The sequence below is a fragment of the Brachyistius frenatus genome, unplaced genomic scaffold (genome assembly GCF_029030835.1).
Source record: "Brachyistius frenatus isolate BFR_SWC_R1_liver_20210118 unplaced genomic scaffold, ASM2903083v1 Contig_35, whole genome shotgun sequence".
Lineage (NCBI taxonomy): Eukaryota > Metazoa > Chordata > Actinopteri > Embiotocidae > Brachyistius > Brachyistius frenatus.
This window is the reverse complement of record NW_027210634.1, coordinates 2810254-2830482: the sequence shown is the minus strand read 5'-3', so window position 1 is coordinate 2830482 and position 20229 is coordinate 2810254. Positions and strand designations below refer to the sequence as shown.

At 42.2% G+C, this 20229-nt stretch overlaps 1 protein-coding gene and 1 long non-coding RNA gene across 4 annotated transcripts; one reads left to right on the top strand and one right to left on the bottom strand.

Moving 5' to 3' along the window:
• Positions 1-1262: 1262 nt before the first annotated feature.
• dmtn (dematin actin binding protein) lies at positions 1263-17761 on the top strand. 3 transcript variants are annotated; one of them, XM_069701035.1, is made up of 16 exons: positions 1263-1595; positions 6939-6987; positions 7159-7239; positions 7926-8069; positions 9251-9295; positions 11605-11713; positions 11908-11952; positions 12048-12182; positions 12263-12357; positions 13143-13248; positions 13325-13374; positions 13591-13636; positions 14542-14549; positions 15425-15490; positions 16147-16227; positions 16702-17761. In XM_069701035.1, the coding sequence occupies exons 2-16, from the start codon at positions 6979-6981 to the stop codon at positions 16813-16815; spliced, it is 1134 nt and encodes a 377-aa protein (XP_069557136.1). In that variant the 5' UTR covers positions 1263-1595; positions 6939-6978; the 3' UTR covers positions 16816-17761. The 3 variants fall into 3 exon arrangements, with proteins under 3 accessions (XP_069557136.1, XP_069557135.1, XP_069557134.1); XM_069701034.1 differs by lacking the exons at positions 14542-14549; positions 16702-17761 and having other exon boundaries at positions 1264-1595; XM_069701033.1 differs by lacking the exons at positions 1263-1595; positions 14542-14549; positions 15425-15490; positions 16147-16227; positions 16702-17761 and adding an exon at positions 1651-2071 and having other exon boundaries at positions 13591-13868.
• On the bottom strand, positions 12653-20036 carry LOC138622324 (uncharacterized). Its single transcript, XR_011311003.1, has 2 exons — positions 19535-20036; positions 12653-17704 (listed from the first exon to the last, which is right to left on the bottom strand). It is a non-coding gene; the product is annotated as an uncharacterized lncRNA (long non-coding RNA).
• Positions 20037-20229: the final 193 nt, after the last annotated feature.

The following is a 20229-nucleotide window of genomic DNA, read 5'->3' as shown; positions in this document are numbered from 1 at the left end:
CGTCCTGGATCCATAGAGGAGGTGGGTGAGAGGAGGTGGGTGAGAGGAGGTGGGTGAGAGGAGGTGGGTGAGAGGAGGATGCTGGCATCAATCATGGACAACACCTTTCACCCGCCCCTAGAGGACGCTGTCGGAGCTTTAAGCAGCTCCTTTAGCGGAAGACTGACGGTGCAGGAAGGAGCGCTACAGACTGTTTAACACCACTTATACACTTATACACTTATGTCATAGAACCTCACTTTTTTTTTCACCCCAAGGTGTATTTAGTTATTTTTCTATGTACACTATGGAACTTTTTATTCGACTTTTTTGTCACATATTACGCGACATGCTATAATATGACTTTTTTTTAAATCATATTTCAGACGACATAATATAGTATGACTTTTTTTATGATATTTTGGGCGACATGCTATAGTATGACTTTTTTTATCATCACAAGGACAGATACAGGAGATCATTCCTGCCGACCGCAATAAGACTACAATAACTCACCTCTGGAAAAATCCATCACAACAATAACACTGTTGTCTGTGTTCTTGGTTGTTGTATATAATATATATATAGATATATACTGTACTGTATATACTGTGCATTTTATATTTTTACTGCTATTTTACTGCTATTTTATTGCTTTCTATTATTCTATTATTATCTATTGCTTCCTGTATGCTGCTGTAGCGGAAGAAAAAAAAATTCTCTGATTCTCTGAAGCTCTCTGATTGGTCCAGTCTAACCCGCTCTCTGATTGGACTATTCTATCAGCTTTTTTTTTAATTCTACACCATTTCTACTAAACTGACTACAACAACTGATCTTGTTGCCTTTCATTTTCACTTATTTGCATTAATATTATTATAATTCTAACATATATAGCCGCAGATATCAAATGGCCAGTACTTGTATCGCCTTTTATCACCTTGGCGGTGTCAAAGCTTTTACTGTTGTCAATTCATCCACTCATCATGTGTTTTCACCCGGGCCGGTCCACCCCTGTAATCCATCTTTCCTAATTTATTGAAACCACGTCTCAAATTGATGTAGACACGACATAGATTTAGAGGCAGCGCATATAGACAAGGGAAATATAAAATCAAAACAAAGCTTGATTTATATGCCTATAAATGCTTTGTTTTGCATAGTCGTATCCAATTGCTGACTTATGGTTAATAAATATTTTTTTTCCCCACATTAAAAGACCCAGCGATGTCAGAAACCACCGGGAGCAGCAGCCTCCATCGGCCGGAGGTGTGTTCGGTTTTGGCTCCAGCGGCAGGAGGACGCAGTTCCCGCCTCCTTGGAAGACGTGACGCAGCGTCATAACAGCGCAGCGCAGACTGTTTTTGCGCCCCTCCGCGCATCAGAGTGGAGCGGTCCGCTGGAGCAACAGGGAAACAGCTTCCTCCTCCTCCTCCTCCTCCTCCTCCTGGGGTCACAGCAGCCCCCAGCCCGGGCTTTAATATCAGGCAGCGGCCGCCCTCCTCCTCATCTTCCTCCTACTCCTCCTCCTCCTCCTCGGCGCGGTGAGGAAGGAGCGCCCCCCGGCTGATGCGTTCACCCTGAGCTGCGTCTGGTGCATCCCGCGAGGTCTGGAGGTAAGAACGAGCTCCTTTTTCCTCCCGCTGAACCTCCCCGGTGAGCGTCGCGCGCGGTGTTCTGCCCTGTTGTTGTTGTTTTTTGTTGTTGTTGTTTTTTTGTTTTTTGTTTTTTTTAATCGTGTCGCCGCAGGACGCACTTGTCTCCTCGTCCTCCTCATCCTCCTCTTCCTCCGCGTACTGAAGCGCGGATCCTGTAGGCCACATGACCCGCAGCGGCGCCTCCGGATGCTGCCGGAGCGTCGAAGGGACCTGCTCTCCATCCTCTTCATCGTCCTCATCATCAGATCACAATAAGCCCAGCAGACCGCTGCTGCTTTCACAGGACGACCAGTTTTACTGTGAAGGCGCGAACAGATCGGACGCTCTTCATCAAAGAGCCGCTTTCATTCCGGAGACACTTTACTGATCGATTGTTTGATCTTTTGATGAGAGAAAAATCGTGAAAATGTCCGTTACGGTTCCCGGAAGTCAGGGTGAGGTCCTTCATCTTTTATTCATATATTTATTTATTTTATTTTGGTGGACCAAATCCAAAAACATAATGAAAGATTAGCTGCAAGTGGTGTTGTGGTTGTTTTTTTTTAACGGCTGCAACTTAGTTATTTTTTTTATTATTGATTAAATCCATAAAATATTAGAAAATAATGAAAAATAACATTAAAATTTTATTTTATTTTTTTATAAACCAACACTCAAGAACTAAATTATATTCAGTTTAATCATAACTTTACTAAATAACCATGAGATATTCACATTTCAGAAGGTGAAAGCATCAAATATTTCATATTTTAAAGGCTGGAGTCATTTTCATGCTGATTACTTTCTCATTAAGCGGTTTGTTGGTTGATCGGACTCATGTTTCCATGGAAACAGTGAAAACCGTCTGTCACAGTTGGACTTCCTGGGCGACGAACATTTTAAAAACACAAAAATATCCAGTCCGGATGTTAAAATGGAGAGAAAACAGCTAATCTTCATCTTTCAGACGGTTTAACGAGCTCACGTTTGGTATCTTAGAGCCGACAGTTCTTCTTACGATCCGTAATTAATCTGATTAATCTGATTAATCTGCTGAATATTTTTTCGATCTTTGTGATCAATCCGCCGAGAACCTTTGACCCGCTAACAGTCTGAAAAACCTAAAGGTACTCAGACACTGTCCGAACTGAGAGAAAGAATAAAACCGCGTCGACTTTTTAGTTAAATTTGAATATTTTTGCTTAAAGAAACAAAGTAATCAATCTTAAATTACCATAAAAAAGCTGCAGTAGCCAAATCTATTCCCACATCACCTTCAAAATCTTCCTTTCTAAAGATTTAATCACGTGAAATACGTTAATAATCCTTCATATTTACCTATTGACAGGTCTCCCAGGGTTTATCTTCAGAACAACTGCATTACTTAATAGTTTTATTCTCTCTTTTTTTTTTTTTTTAAACAGTAATGATGAATATTTTCTGTTTCCAGCTCCTTCGTGTGAACATTTGATGCTTTTTCTCTCAGATGAGACAGAAAACGGAACATTTTTGTCGTTTTGCAACTTTTGCTTTCGAACAAAACGAGACGCGTAAAGACGTCACACCGGTGGACGTGGTGAATCATAAACAGCACTCGACACCAACGGCAGCCGAAGCAACATGTCGGTGCTCGGTTTTGATGAATCGATGAGTTATCCGAGTTATTTCTCAGTAAAAATACAAAAAAACAACAACAACAAAAAAACACGAGCTGGTTGGAGCCTCTGAAACGTGAAACTGAATCTTTCTGGGGTTTTTTTTTTGGACAAAACAAGTCGTCACATTTCAGATTTTCTGGGGGATTTTGTGACATTTTATAGAACAGCGGTTAAACCATTAATGTAAATAATGTACAGATTCATGATTAATAAATATAATTGTTTGTTGCAGCTCTAAAAATTTACTGGTTCGGATATTATCGGTTGTTGGAGGAAAACAGGCCTTCTGTCTGACATTCAGCCGATCTCTCTCACACACACACACACACACACACACACACACACACACACACACACACACACACACACACACACACACACACACACACACACACACACACACACACACACACAGAGCTCCGTCGATGGCTGTCTGGCAGCTAAAAGCTCTCCGAGATAAGACTATCGGACACGCAGCACTCAGTCTGCAGCCGCTCAGATGGACGATCGCTGTCAGTCCTCGGAGACTCGCACAGCCTGAACGCAAAAGTGACTTTTACGCGCTAGCCGTTCCCCTTCGTTTACAGTCTTTATGCTAAGCTAAGCTAACCAATCTGCTGGCTGTAGCTTCACATTTACAACCCTGTTTTCCCCCCCAAAAAAAATTCACGTAGAATGTAAATACAAAACAGAACGTGGGGATTTACACATCATGTAAACCCATATTTCATTGAAGATAGACCAAAGACAACATATCAAATGTTGACTCAAATATGACAAATATTGGGGAGAGGGTCAACAAAAGACTGGAAAAGTTGTGTAACACTAAAAAAAAAACACCTATCTCAACTAATTTGGTTACCTGGCAACAGATCAGTAAAATGATTGAGTATAAAAAAGATCATTTCAGAGAGGCAGAGTCTCTCAGCACTGAAAATAAGGAGAGGGTCATCACTCTGTGAAAGACCGAGTGGGAAAATAATGCAACAATCTAAAAAGAACATTTCTCAACAGAAAATTACAAAGAATTTGTGGATTTCATCATCTACGGTTCATAACATCATTAAAAGATTCAGAGCATCTGGAGAAATCTTTGTACGCAAGGGACGATGACCAAAACCCGGATCGGATGGTCGTGCTCTTCGGGCCCTCAGGCGGCACTGCATTAAAAACAGACACAAATCTGTAGTGGAAATCACTGCACGGGCTCAGGAACACTTCTGGAAATTGTCGTCTGCGAACACGGTTCATGGCTGCATCCACAAACGCAGGTTAAAACTCTCCAAAGAAGAAACCAGATATAAACGTGATCCAGAAACGCCGCCGCCTTCTCTGGACCCGAGCTCATTCGAGACGGACTGAGGCGAAGTGGAAAACTGTCCTGTGGTCTGACGAATCACGATCTGAGATTCTTTTGGGAAATCATGGACGCAGCATCCTCCGGGTTAAAGAGGAAAGGGACCGTCCAGCTCGTTATCAGCACTCGGTTCAAAAACCGGCGTCCGTGATGGTACGAGGGTCCATTGGTGCCCATTGGCTTGCACATCTGGGAAGGAACCATTAAAGCTGAACGGTACTTACAGGTTTTGGAGCAACATACGCCGCCAGCCGGACGACGTCTCTCTCACCGAAGGCCTCGCTTATTTCAGCAGAACGAAGCCAAACCACGTTCTGCACGGATTACAAGAGCATGGCAGCGGTAGACTACCTGCAGTGCAGACCTGTGACCCACTTACAACATTTGGAGCATCACGAAACAAAAAAATACGACAAAAGAGACCACGGAGCGCGGAGCGGCTTTCAACGTTCGACGTGTTGTCTTTGGTCTATTTTCTGTTTCTATTTACATTTTGCACAACGTCCCGACTTTTCTTTTTCGGAAACGGGGGTGGCACGTTCAGAGGAGCGGACGCGTCGCAGTGTGGAATTATTCCTTTGCCGAGTGGTTTGAAATGCCGGGGCTCGAAATTCATAATGTTAATTGAACAGGAAGCAATTTTCTGATGACGGCAGTCAGATGCAGTTCGTCTTCAGGACGGGCGGCACTCAGGTCCCGTCTCGCTGTTCTGGAGTCGGTGTGTTTGAGCTGGAAGTGATGGAGGGAGGAGGACGGGGGGGAGGGGGAGGGGGAGGGCGGGGAGGAGGAGGCGAGGCTGCGTTCATCTGATTCTCTGGAGGGAGGAGTGTAACCACAGCAATAACTGCTGAGAGCCGGCTGGGCGTTGGCCTGGCTGGGCGAGCTGATAAACAGCAGAGTAGGGGAGGAGGGAAGGGGGGTAGCGCGGGGGGGGGGGGGTGATGGAGGGAGGGAGGGAGGGGGGGGCACAGGAAGTTTCAGTGGAGGATATCCTCTCAGCAGTGTTAGCTCTCATGCTGTTTAGGAACACGGCGTGCTTCCTGTTAGGACTACAGTCGCCCCCACTCTCCGGGTTGTTTTACCTCCAGCCTCCAACACCTGAGGGACGAGCGAGCGCCCGTGTCTGAAACAGGATCGTTTGTTTCCGAAAGCAGCTGAGAATCATAAAGAAGCGTTTAGAAAGCTGCGATTATCACATCTATCAAAATTAATGTACTCTTTCTTTTTTTTTTTAAATGTAAGCGTTTCGGAGTTACTGTAATCTGTCAAATATTTGTCCGCGCGAGAGAGCCAATTAAAACAAATGGAACGGTCAAAGCTGCCGTATCGGTATCCAAGGCGATCGATTCACGACGTCAACTCAGGAGCTTCGTTTTGATCCGCTTCCGTTTTCTCCCCTTAAAGGACGAACGCGGTTCGTAAACCAACAGGAAGTCGAAACAATCACTCCCGATTCAATTCCGTTTTTATTTTTATAGCTCCAAATTCCCGACTTGTGCACCAAACAGAGAATTTAATATCCGTAAAGCACGTTTTTGATTGGATCTCGTTATTGTCTTCCACAGACGGGGTTAGCGCTCGCAGCGCTCGCTCACTACAGCTACACAAAGCTCAAAAAAAGGTCGTCGACACTAAAACGGTTTTTTTTTATCAAAATCCAAGACGGGACGGATTCGCGAATTTGCGACGAAAACCGAGGTCACTTCCCGGAGGTCCTCGCAGGATGCGACTGACAGTTTATCGGACCGATGGAAAATAAAGGGGAAACCTGAAACATTCGTCCATTCACTTTACGATCAAAAAAGTTGAAAGGTGCAAAGGAAAAGAAATGGGAATCGGAAACAAACATTTGAAAGACCCTTAAAATATATATATATATATATATATAAGCTAAAAATAAGAAATGGAAACCACAGAAAAAGAAAAACTACCTAAACACTTTTATCACAATAAAAAAAAAAAAAAAAAAAAAAAAAAAAGCAAATTAATTGCAAACTTAAAAACAGCAATAAAAAAAAAAAAATTGTCTTTCAGCTTTCTGAGCTTTTCCTGCTGTGGAAAAGTCAAAAGTACAAGTTTGTATTTAATCAACCGTCAAATATGGATTAATCACCAAAAATAGTCCCCAACGAATGTACCGATCCTGCGGTGATCTCATCTTTCTTTCTTTTTTTTTTTTTAATCGCCCAGCAGGAATCAGATTTCCCTCGTCTGCTTTTTCCTCAGACTCCAGATGAGTCATCCTCCAACTCACTCGCAGTAAAATCTCCGAGATGCATTAACTGATCGACTCTCTCTTCTCTGCAGCTGGTTGAACACCCGACAGGAGTACGGTTTCTCTCCAGACATGCAAAAGGTAATCAATCACTGTTTGAGCTTCATGGATGACAGTTGGAGGAAAATCTTTTAAATTATACATCTCCCCCTCCTCCCCCCTCCAAAAAAAAAAAATAGCTACGGAGCTAACTTCAGCTTGTCATAAATAAACTAGAAAGATTTCACCTTCCTAATGTTTTGGGTGTTTCAGGTGGAGGGACGGGTAACCCCGATCAACCTGCCTTCTTCCAGGGTCCCCAGCACCCCGGGGTCTCCTGCCACCGGCATCACGGTAAACCCGCACTGCCGTTGCCGTTATTGTACTTTTACTTCACCGACAATTTACTTCCATTTTTAACTTCACCGCATTTTTCTGACCGCTTTTCGGAAACCAAAAACATACGAAGGGCAGCAGTTAATAAACGTAGAGGCTGAAATGATCAGTCGGTTAACTGACTAACAAACGATGAACTATTTTATAATTATTCAAGTCGAGATACAGAAATATTTCGTGATTCTAACTTTTCAAATATGATGTGTTTTTTTTTTTACTTTCCCCTTTAAATATTTTAACGATTTATCTTAATTTCAATACGTTTTCGACTAATTGTAGCACAAAACAAACACTGTCGGGGTGTCGCGTTGAGCTCCAGCCAGTCTTTACAAACCAAATAAATCAATCGATTAAACCCCCCCCAAAAAAAAAAATTACAGTTCTATAGCAAAAATTGAACTTGCACCAAACACTCAAGTCCTGCTTCCATTTTAATACTCGAGGAATAATATTTAATAGATCACGATATCCGAGAGGGAGAATTTTTGTATCGACTATTTAAAAATTCTTAAAGTACAATTTTCATGGCTTTTACTTCCATACTGTGCAGTAATATTTCAAGGCAGGAGTATTTTTTTTTTACAGTACTTTTACTTAAGTAAAGGATACTTTCTGAGGCGTCGTGTACGTGTGGTGGTCCTCAGGCCCGAGTGAACGACCAGGTGGTGGGCTACAGAGACCTGGCGGCGCTGCCGAAAGACAAAGCCATCCTGCAGGTGGAGAGACCCGACCTGATGACCTACCAACCCCACTTGACCTTCTCCCCGCTCGACCTGCCGCGCAGAGAGGTACACCAACGCACTACGACCTTCGGGTGTCATAAATACACCACGCCCGATCACCGTACATATTTACATATTTATGCAAAAAAAGGGACCAAAAAAAAAAAGGTGGAACAGGAATTTTTGGGGCTGGTGATGTATTGAAAAATAAATCAGGCAGGCTACTCGTTAGTTGAGTGTTGACCAGAATACCCACAAATCAATAAAACATCACAATTTGTTTTAATGTACAAATGAAGCACAGTTACGAATAAATAAATATTATTTCAACCCTCCATATATGCTGAAATAATTGCGTCGCTGTAGAAAAATAAGCCAAAAGTTGCTGGTCAAGAGAATGTTCCTCTGAATATTTATGTCTTAAAAACGATCGCATTTTAGAGACATTACTTTTTTTTTTCCCCCAACATGTTCTTTAAGAACTTATACTGTCCACAGACAGTTTACGCAAGCCAGTGAAGCGGCTACGGCTAGCTTCAGTTACGCCAAGTCTAGATTTACTCGTTGATTTTTTTTTTTCCCCCAGCTGTTGTTTATAATTAGAAATATGATTCAATATCTGTAATTTTCTTTTTAATTTCAGGTATTGACTTGCTTCTTGTTATTGGGGACTCCCTCTCTTACGTAGATGCGTTTTCTTATTTGTTGCTGACCTTTTGTGTTTTTTCCAATTTTTAAGGAACCAACGTCTTTGTAATTTAGTTTTCACACGACTAACTTAAGTATGATCTAAATCTAGTTATGACGGCGAAAAACAAAAACAAAACAGCTAAACTGGCGCTGCTGACAGCTAACGTAACCAGTGTAGCATCAGCAGTTAGCACAATGGACTTGGTGGGATTTAATAAGGTTACGTCTAACTCGTGTAACGTATTAAATTGTAGATTAATTTAGACAGCAAAATGGAGATTATATTACTACATATGCAAATTAAACTGTGTACTGTGAATGATCAAAATAAAGTTCACTTTCTCAACCAAACTACCTAAAAAAAAAGACCAACAAAACTGAATTGATTACACAACTTTAGAGTGCACCATCTGTATTTTTATGCTGGCGAAACAGATAATGAATAAATGGTCATATAATAAGCCTAAATGATCTAAAGTTACAGCATCACAGCCTCTTTTTTTTTTTACTGCAGACTAATTTCATGATTTTGAGTTAATAACAGTGTTTCTCTGCAGCGCTCGTTGTCTCCTCCCTCCACATCTCCCACCATGTCTCCTGAGGTAAGACCTTCAAAATTACAAATTACAAACTGCTTCACTTATTCTGTACAACAATTAACAATTAAGGAGTAAAAAAATGAAAATATTTGTTATAATGTTAGCATTTTTTTTTTTTTAATCTTTTTGCTCCTATTCATTTGGCGGTTCTTAATTTTTTCACATATTTTTTTTTTTGGTAAACGACTGTTTCCCTCACAACCAACTCTGAGGGTCTTTTTATTTACACGTTTTATTACAACAGTTATTATTGGGCCACTGTTAGCAATAAGTGATTTAATTTTTTAAGAACGTGATTGCAGTGTTGTCAAATTAAACTTGTATTTTCTAGAATGAATGCAGAGGATTACAAGAAAAAAAAATAATGATGTAAAAAAAAATTATAATTTGGAAAATGATATAAAAAAAAAATTCCTGCAAAAAAATGTCAAAATTTGCTAGCTTTATTTTTCAGTTCCGGCTTCAGTTTTTAATGTTTGTCGGTATTATTTGTCGTCTACATAGTAAATTAAATATCTTTGGTATTTAAGACTGTAATGGAAACTATTTATTATTTTCTGAATCTTTTATAGCAAAAAGATTGAAAAATAATCAGCGTGATGAAAATAATAAGCTGCGTCCCTAATTTAATTAGTGTGAAGATTCACACAGTGCAACGCAAACTAAGTTTTGTCTTCTATGAATTGAAATTCATTCTCAAAAATCTCACATTTTTCTTCCAGTGGTTTAAATTGTGCTTTTACAAATTGTATTTAACTGAATATATATATATATTTATATATTCATTATACATAATCCTGATGAATTGACAGTAAAAGGAACGTTTAAATCAGTGGTCAGTTCCCCCACAGCACATGAACCACCGCTGACCCGTCAAGACATCTTCCACGCGTCTCCGGCGGGTCACGACTTCAACATTTTGAAAAAAACATCGGTTTGACTGATGTCTTTATATTCTCGTGTAGTTCTTCGGCTTCAATCGCTGCTTTGTTCCCCACAGTGTTCAACATGTGGCATTTGATGGCTGATGTTCGCCTGCAGCCTCGGCGAAACAGAGAGAGTCTCTGTGGAGTTGACCGAAAGAGTTTCGCATCAGTGCAGCGTGTACTTCACTTCACTGCTGTGGTGGCTGAAATGTACAAGACAGGAAGATGCTAAAACACCAGTTTAAGTTTTATCAAAAGAACATCTGCAGCGGGGGCGAAGTCAGCTGTGAATATTTAATTTCATTTGATATGTTATTTATTAAAAAGTTGTTATAAATTAAAAAAAATTTAAAAAAAAAATGCAGTTACAGGTACAGTAAACTTTACGAATAAGTGTAAATCCCGCTGATATCCCGGATCTCATCTCTGACCTGCCAAACAAGAGTCCAGAAGTTAAAAACACAATGCAGAGTTTCCAGTTGTTTTCTTTTGAATTAATGCTGCAGACCTGAACGCGTGCACAGAACTCATATCGTAACCAGCAGCGATAATCTGAGCTACGAAGGAAGTGAGCGAAAGACAGATCTGTAAACGTACAACTCATAACGATGAGGCCAAATCATACAGGAAACGGAGGGCTGAATAAACATACCCACCTGTCACTAAAAGAAGCCCCGCCCCCTAATTCTACAGAACTTTAAAGCTTAACATAATTTGAACGGAGACTTCTCCAAAAATTTGTACAGTTGTCGTTAACAGGGAAATTTAGCTACAGAAGGTTTTTTTTTTTTCACCAGGCTGTAAACGTGTTTATTTTTGCTGTAAACATGTTTATTTCTACAGTAAACTTGTTTATTGCTGCTATAAAATTTTAACATGTGGGGACCGACTCACTGCTGGTGCCTCTAGGGGCCACTGGAGGAACTGCAGCTTCTAGCTTCGTGTTACAGTTCACACATTGATATAATGATATTCAATAATGATAATAATAATAATAATAATGATGTTATCCTCGACCTTAAATCAAGTCTAAAATTGAATGATCATACACAAGTGTCGTCAGCCATGCTATCAGCTCTGTGACCCCTTCAGCTAAATGCTAACACTGCTATTAAGTAAGTACGTATGTTTAGCGGGCTAACATTAGCGAAGCAGTGGCAACCACATTATTCAGCTGTGGGAACAGTCAGAGGATCACCAGAGGGATTACAGCGCATCCTTAGAGGAACATGAAAGTCTGAAACATATTTGAGTCTCAGGAGTGGTCAGATATTTCAGTCTTGACCAAAGTGATGGATCAGCTGACCAATAAAGACCTCACAGTCTGTTTTTGGACCTATCCAGTCAGGTCACCGCAGGTTAACGGGTTAACGTGACTCTCTGCAGGTGAAGGCCCGCAGAGCAGAGAGTGAGAGTGGCTCCCCCGGAGGATCCACGCTGCAACTGCAGGCTGAGCGCAAGATCAGCACCAGCCTGCAGCACTTCCACCGGCCAGGTAAGACAGACAGACAGACAGACACACACACACACACACACACACACACACACACACACACACACACACACACACACACACACACACACACACACACACACCATACTGAAAACAGGTAGCTGAAACTTCTTCTCTGAAGTTAGACGTGAATAAAAGCGAAAATGAACAAACATCAACTGTATTTTTTTTTCCAGACAACGGCACCAACATCTACAGCAAGCCTCCCATCTACAAACAGGGTGAGCTGTCGTTCTGTCGCCGCCGTTTCTCCGTGTTTTTTTTTTTTCCCCCCTCCGAAAGCAGCTTCGCGCTCTGACGCTCGCTGTCTCTCCAGATGTGAACAAACACGTGGAGGGAAGAGGAGTCGTTGAGTCGGCAAAGTTTCCCGCAGCTCAGCCGCCGGACCCCAACCAGCCCTCCAAGATCGAGACCGAGTACTGGCCCTGCCCCCCCTCGCTGGCCAGCATGGGTAACACTAACACACACACACACACACACACACACGAAACGCACATTAAACACACTAACTGCGGGTCTGAACTCTGGCAGAAATCGAGTGGAATAAGAAGAAGCTGCAGGAGGAAGACGAGTTTGAAGACCTGACGGAGGAAGCGAAGACGCTGCAGGAGCAGGAGCTGGAGAAGGTTCGTGACTAAAGAGGGGCGGGGCCAAACTGCTGAGGGGGCGGGGGGGCACAAAAATGTGTCGTGGACCCCCCCCCCCGTTATAGACGTGTCGTTATTTCCGCCGGCTCCGAGGAACCGACGCTAGAAGTGAAACCGATAAAGTGATTAGTTTGTTAATTGATTTATAATTTGTGGAGCAAAAATGTACTTAATCCAGCCTCATCCAAAAAAAAAATTACGATAGTACTGTTGGTCCGACAAAACCAGACATTAGAACACCTTTAACATCCACTTCTTTTTTTTCCCCTTTAGATTCAGGTAATCGACCATGACATTTTAAACACTGCACGGAATAAATTGATCTTTAAATATCTGTCAGACGGAGCTGCAGGAAGGGGAAAAAAAAAATCAACAGCAGATTTTAAGAGCCAATAACGGAGAAAGATAAAAGACTTTCAATGACCGACTGCTGGAAGTTACATTAAATAGATCTCGGACACTTAAAGAGTTCAGTTTAGCTCACGCCGAGGTTCAGACTACGTGATATCAGGACGTCCCGGTCAGAATGTTTTACTCTCTCTCTCTCTCTCTCGGAGACTGTATCCACGACGACGGTGAAGACGGGCTGAACGACAGTCCTCTCGGTGCGACACTTCCAGCAGAGGACAGACGGCGTCCTGTCAGCGTTCATGTCGCGGTCCGTCGGGTTCACCCGGGTCCAAACAGCGGCACCACCAGCAGCTCTGAGGTTCCTGCTTGTTTGTTTGTTTGTTTGTTCATTTGTTTGTTTGTCGTCGCTGCAGATCAAGTCCAACCTGGGCCGTCTGATCCTGAAGGAGGAGAAGGAGAAGGCCGTTCAATTCCGGAGGAAGACGCAGTCGCTGCCCGACAGAACGCACATGCACGGCAGTAAGACACGAGTCCGAGTGTCGTCTCCGCTTTCGGGTCGAGTCTCTTCCTCATGCAGCTTTCCCTCTTTTCTCAGGTTTGTCAGCGAGCGCGTCCAAGTCTCCGTCCCGCTCGGGCCTGACCAGAGTAAGTCGTGAACAACTCCGACGTCTCGTCAGCTGTTCTGTTCACGTGGACTCGCGTTTGTTGTCTCTTTTATCTGCAGCAGAAACTCTTATGAATAAAAAAACAAAAACAAAAAAACCACCATCTTTAACAGTCAAAAATTAAAACGGTTAAATCTGGATTTTAGTACAAAAAAAAAAAAAACTAACCTTGAAATGATGTGTTGTTGTGTTTCAGATGCAGTCAGCTGAGTTCTCCACAGATGTAGATAAAGGACAACCAGGTACGAGTCTTTTCTTTACAAAGAAAAAAACATGGCCGACTTCCTGTGGCTTTCCACTGTGTTTATCTGCAGTTGAAATGTGTTCAAGGCCAAACCCCCTTTGAATGTCACTCAGCCCACCTGCCAGCTTGCTCTGGTGACGTCGTCATTTACAACCAGAGCGTGCGCGGTAGTGACAGTGGGAGGAGCTTCATATAGATACCCCGCCCACATACGAGGCCACACCCCCTTTAACTTCACATAGCATCAAAAAAACTGATCAATAACAAACTGATCACAAACATGAGGAGACATCAGCGTGATCAGAAGAACTTCAAAAAAAAAAAAAGATTAAGGTTAACTTTGATCGCATGAAGGGGCGGGGCTTATAACCTGTACTGCATAAAGCCACCAGGGGGCAATGGAGACGTTTGGGCTTCACTTCATGTTTATAAACAGTCTCTCTGCTGCGCCCTCCTGGACGCAGGAGGGCTTACTGCAGGCGAATTCAGCTCCTCTCATGAAGAGCTCCAAGTTTGATTTTGTTTTATCTCTGTGAAGGTGATCGACTCATAACTTTAGCAAGAAATGTGGTGGATACTGTAGATTTTAATAAATTAATGTGCTTTTTTATTTTTTCTGCCTTTAAATTCTGCCAGGCAGAAAAACAATTTGAAATTTAATTCTCAGCAGAAAAAAACTGCACAATAATCACAATAACTTCTGCTGTTGAAAATGATATATTTTTTTTTCATTCAAAGGTAAGTAAATTATTTGTAATATTTATTATTTATGGATTATTTACACTCAGATTAACACGGTGTACTGTCACTACATTTGAACCAGACGTGTACTGACCTGTTTTCTCTGACGTTAACTCGCCTCCTCTGAACTGAACTTCTCCGCCTGATCTTCCCCTCGTGCAGCAGCTCAGGTGAGTCGGCGACCACTTTAACCTGCCGTCTGACCGGCTGCACTGACTTTTCCTGTGAATCGCTTATCGAAACCTTTTTTTCCCACACGCTTCGTTCAAGAGACGGAGATTCGTGACTTTTTAATGCAAAAACCACGAAACAGTTTGAAGAGTAAATTTCTGGCCCTGAAATCAAAAATCGAATTTGTAAGTAAAAACATTTGGAACTGACAATAAAATAACGTGGATTACAAACAAAATTTTACTTAAATGTTTTGTTGGTTTAAAGTTTTGCTCACGAAGCCTCTTTAACGCGTCACAGAAACTTTTTAATTGTCAATCAGAACTCTTTGGTTGCGAGTTGAACAGAAAGAGTTTCTTCTTTTATTTGTTTTTTTGCATTAAAAGGACACAAAAATAACTCCGCAAAAGTGCTGAAGATTGAACTATATATTCTTCTAATCTCGTCAATAACACATTTAGCGCTTTAAACCGTGAATTAATGGTGGGAGACCAATCAGCAGGCAGCACGCTGTGTTTGCGCGCATGTTCATGTCATCATTTCCAATAAGAGATTCACAGGCTGCAGAGATTAAAGGGTCATTCTGGTGTATTCCCCAAACCGGCGGATGAACAATGAAGAATCCTCTGATTTAGATCGATAACAGTCAGTAAAATGTCTCATTTCTGTGTTGGAAACGCAGCCGGAGGGAATAAAAGCGGAATGATCCTTTAAGGACTCTGAAGTCAGTAATTCTGCATCTTCACAGCTTCATAAATCACCTTCGGTGCCTCGGCTTCGTGCTCGGCGTGTTTTCGATGTGTTTGCGTGGAACAGAGTGTGTATTTAAATGTGTTTTAGCAGAACAAAATTCGTTTTCAATGTGCTTGCGTAGAACGGAGAGGCTCGGAGGGACCGCATGGACCGAGGGAACTCTCTGCCGAGTATCCTGGAGCAGAAGGTGAGACTCGTTCAACCAACTCGAACTTCAGCTTGAACTCTTCCTCTCCGTGCAGGAGGAGGAGGCTCAGATCAGTTTCATGTGGGTTCAGACTTTAGGTCCAAACTGAAAGCTGTTTGAGATCCACGGGTTTTAGTTACCGCGTCAAAACTTTCTGCATAAAAACAAATACCAAGTTCTCAGAATTGGAGAACTTATTGATCACTCCTGTCTAACACTGATACTAATGATCTTAGTTAAACTCCACAGGACGTAGAAGAACTGACAGAAAATCATTTACAAACTATGTTGTTGCAAAAATACGGAATATTTTGCATCACCAGCTCCTCAAATGTGAGGATTTGTTGCTTTTCCCTCTTAATTATATGAATCGATTGTTTCAGTTTGATTTAAAACAAAAAATAAATAAAAAAAATAACCATTGCGTCACTTTGGGTAACCGTGACGACAACAATCAGCCATTTGATCAAGAAATTAATAATCCGATTGATGCATGACATCATCGGAAATATGAATTAAATAATAATAAAAAATATACTAATGTGCATACTCGGATACTTTTGACACTTGTATCCGAGTACTTGTCCTGTGCGGTTTCAGTACTTTTACTGCAGTGAACCGAGTTAGTTACTGACGTGTCCTGTTTGTGTCCTCAGGTCTTTCCGTATGAAGCGCTGATTGTGACCCACAGAGGGCGCAGTAAGCTGCCTCCAGGAGTCGACCGCACTCGGCTGGAGGTGAGTGTCACAGGAAGTGAAGCCGTGTCGGATCGCGTCGAAACGGGCCGGTGAAGTGAAGCGGGAGACGGAACATTTTGAGAAAATGACTCCTGTGAGTCCGAGCTGATGTTTCAGAGGAATCCAGACCCGAGAGACAATCTGCAGGAAGGAGGAACCCCGTGTCACAGAAACCTTACGTTGATGTCAATCAAATGTTTATCAATGGCACTGGTGGCATTTATTGATATTTACCGTATTGGCCCTAAATTAAACCTAAATTATGTTAGTCACAGTGTAACTTTCTCCTTTGGACCGGTTTAGTCCCAGTTTGGACTAGTTTTAGTCCCAGTTTATCTTTCTCTGAGGTGGAACTGGTTTTAATCCCAGTTTGGACTCATTTCAGTCCCAGGTTGGATCGGTTTGAGTCCCAGCTAAACACGTTTGATAAATAACTGATCTGGATCTTCGTCTTCTTCCTCTTCTTCCTCACAGAGGCATTTGTCCCCGGAGGTGTTCGAGCAGATCTTCGGTATGCCGATAGCCGAGTTCGACCGCATGTCGCTGTGGAGACGAAATGAACTGAAGAAGAAGGCCTCACTTTTCTAACAGGAAGTGACCTCATCCTGCCCTCCCCCTCCCCCTCTCCCTCCCCCAGACCCACCCAAATAATACTTGATGAAGCACCTCCTTTGAAAGGAAAGGAGAAATAAAACGGGCCATAACATCCGATATCCAATCAGGAAAACACTCAAGAGCGATTCAACTCGGTAGTCGAACGTGCCGTCCGCCTAACTAACCAATCACGTTGCAGGATACGCGGCGCCCAGCCACCCACCACCCACCCACCACCCACCCACCCACCTCCCCCCGTGGATCAGACTAGAGAGTTTAATGACGGCTGGTCCTGTTAACCTTTTACTCTGACTAACCTTAACAGATGCATCGACACTCATGCATTAAAAACCTGTGCTGCACTTATAATCACTACTGCTTGCAATTCAGCGTCACGTGTCCACTCATCATCATCATCATCATCGTCGTCACCACCACGTGACTTTTAGTTTCACAGAGTTGAACACCAGTCGTCAGGATGAAGATGGACTCTTCTCTTCCTGGTTCGGTTCTCCGACGCGTTTCGACTCTTAACTTGAATGACAGCTGTCAGTCATAGCTGATTGTAATATTTATTAAGTGGAGCTTTATATTTATTGGATGATCGTGTTCTTGCTGCACTCGTTTGCTTCTGTGAAATGTTTCATTTGGAAATCATTTGTTGTATTTTTTTATTTTTTTTATTTACGAGCACCCATGACGATTCTTCCTCGCTTTAACTCGCCGTCACCGCTCTCAGAGTTTCGACCACATACCTGAAGTTTTCAATAGATGCAGTTCGTACTGATCACCATGGTAGCACCTGTACTGGACGTGGGGTAGAAGCTGTCTGCGCTGTCTGTCCCATCTTCATGCCGTCCTCTGTCTCACCCTCCCAGTGTTTCTATTGTACGATGTAAAGGAGGCAAATAAATGGCAGAAAAAACGCCCCGTCGTCTGTTGCATCATTTAACATGTCAAATACATGTATGGATCCCGCAGAGGACACGGAGTCAGACTTCATACGGAGAGCTGAAGCATTCACGGTCATGATGGCCGAGGAGCCAGAGAGGACGATCGGAGACATGAAAACAAGCGCAAAAAGACGCAAAGCAAAACAAGCGCAAAAGGACACAAAGCAAAACAAGCGCAAAAAGACACAAAGCAAAACAAGCGCAAAAGGACACAAAGCAAAACAAGCGCAAAAGGACACAAAACAAAACAAGCGCAAAAAGACACAAAGCAAAACAAGCGCAAAAAGACAAAACAAAACAAGCGCAAAAGGACACAAAACAAAACAAGCGCAAAAGGACACAAAGCAAAACAAGCGCAAAAGGACACAAAGCAAAACAAGCGCAAAAGGACACAAAGCAAAACAAGCGCAAAAAGACACAAAGCAAAACAAGCAAAACAAAACAAAACAAGAAAAGCGCAAAAAAAGGACACAAAGCAAAACAAGCGCAAAAGGACACAAAACAAAACAAGCGCAAAAAGACACAAAGCAAAACAAGGACACAAAACAAAACAAGCGCAAAAGGACACAAAGCAAAACGAGCGCAAAAGGACACAAAGCAAAACCAGCGCAAAAGGACAAAGCAAAACAAACGCAAAAGGACACAAAGCAAAACAAGCGCAAAAGGACACAAAGCAAAACAAGCGCAAAAAGACAAAGCAAAACAAGCGCAAAAGGACACAAAACAAAACAAGCGCAAAAAGACACAAAGCAAAACAAGCGCAAAAAGACACAAAGCAAAACAAGCGCAAAAAGACACAAAGCAAAACAAGCGCAAAAGGACACAAAACAAAACAAGCGCAAAAGGACACAAAACAAAACAAGCGCAAAAGGACACAAAACAAAACAAGCGCAAAAGGACACAAAACAAAACAAGCGCAAAAGGACACAAAACAAAACAAGCGCAAAAAGACACAAAGCAAAACAAGCGCAAAAAGACACAAAGCAAAACAAGCGCAAAAGGACACAAAGCAAAACAAGCGCAAAAGGACACAAAGCAAAACAAGCGCAAAAGGACACAAAGCAAAACAAGCGCAAAAGGACACAAAACAAAACAAGCGCAAAAAGGACACAAAGCAAAACAAGCGCAAAAAGACACAAAGCAAAACAAGCGCAAAAAGACACAAAGCAAAACAAGCGCAAAAAGACACAAAGCAAAACAAGCGCAAAAAGACACAAAGCAAAACAAGCGCAAAAAGACACAAAGCAAAACAAAAAAAGACAAAAGCAAAACAAAGCAAAAAGACAAAAGCAAAACAAGCGCAAAAAGACACAAAGCAAAACAAGCGCAAAAAGACACAAAGCAAAACAAGCGCAAAAAGACACAAAGCAAAACAAGCGCAAAAAGACACAAAACAAAACAAGCGCAAAAAGACACAAAAAAGCAAAACAAGCGCAAAAAGGACACAAAACAAAACAAGCGCAAAAAGACACAAAACAAAACAAGCGCAAAAAGACACAAAACAAAACAAGCGCAAAAAGACACAAAACAAAACAAGCGCAAAAAGACACAAAGCAAAACAAGCGCAAAAAGACACAAAGCAAAACAAGCACAAAAAGACACAAGCGTAAAGACACAAAACCAAACAAGCGCAGACATGAAACCAAACAACTGCAAAAACACAAAACAACTGTAAAGATCTTCTTTACTCTCTTTTGTTGTCATTTTTACTCCCAGTCTCCAACTTTTTTTTTTTCTTAAGTCAATCATGATATCGTTACCTTGTTTATTAATTTTTTTTCCAGTGTTTTACTGCCACCCGTTTCTCTTCTCCATCTCCATGGCTACATCTCCATCCTCCTCCATCTCTTTCCGTTTGTCTGCCTCCAATCGACTTCTCTCCATCGTTGCCTTCATCCGTTTCATTCTTTCTCGTCTCTCTCCTGCTGTATCCTGACGCAGCTTCTCCTTTTCTACCCCTTTATAGCTCCATCTCATCTTTATCCTCTTCGTTATCTCTCTTTGAATCTCATTCAGTCGTCTTTGACTGAAACAAACACTTTTCAAAACGGCTTTTAGTTTCCCTTCCCTCTGAAATCTGATATAACCTCGAGATCAAACTCGTCTGATAAGAGATATTAGGATATCGATTGAGCGACAGACTGCCCAACTCTCAGCCAATCAGAGAGCTTGATTTCTTAGGTTTTTAATTTATTTATTTTTTTTCCTGAAGAGCTCTGCAGAGGAAACTCTTCAGATGTCGAAAGAAGACGTGGAACTCTCGGCTCACCGCGAGTCGCTCCGGCTCGTCTCGTCGCCTCCGTGCCGATTGTTTTCCGCTCGCTTTGCGTTCGAACGCCCTCGCAAGCTCCACATTTCTTTTTAATCATCGTTGACCTTTTCTGCGTGGAGACGCGGAGCTACTTCATCCCGAGTGAGCCGCAGGTAATAATGCGGAGGGCTCCGTTGCTAGGAG

Bases quoted from the DNA above. Each gene is read 5' to 3' on its own strand.
- dmtn (XM_069701035.1), top strand. The intron at 8,070-9,250 runs GTACACCAACGC...GTTTCTCTGCAG, and splicing joins TCGACCTGCCGCGCAGAGAG to CGCTCGTTGTCTCCTCCCTC. The intron at 11,714-11,907 runs GTAAGACAGACA...TTTTTTTTCCAG, and splicing joins GCAGCACTTCCACCGGCCAG to ACAACGGCACCAACATCTAC.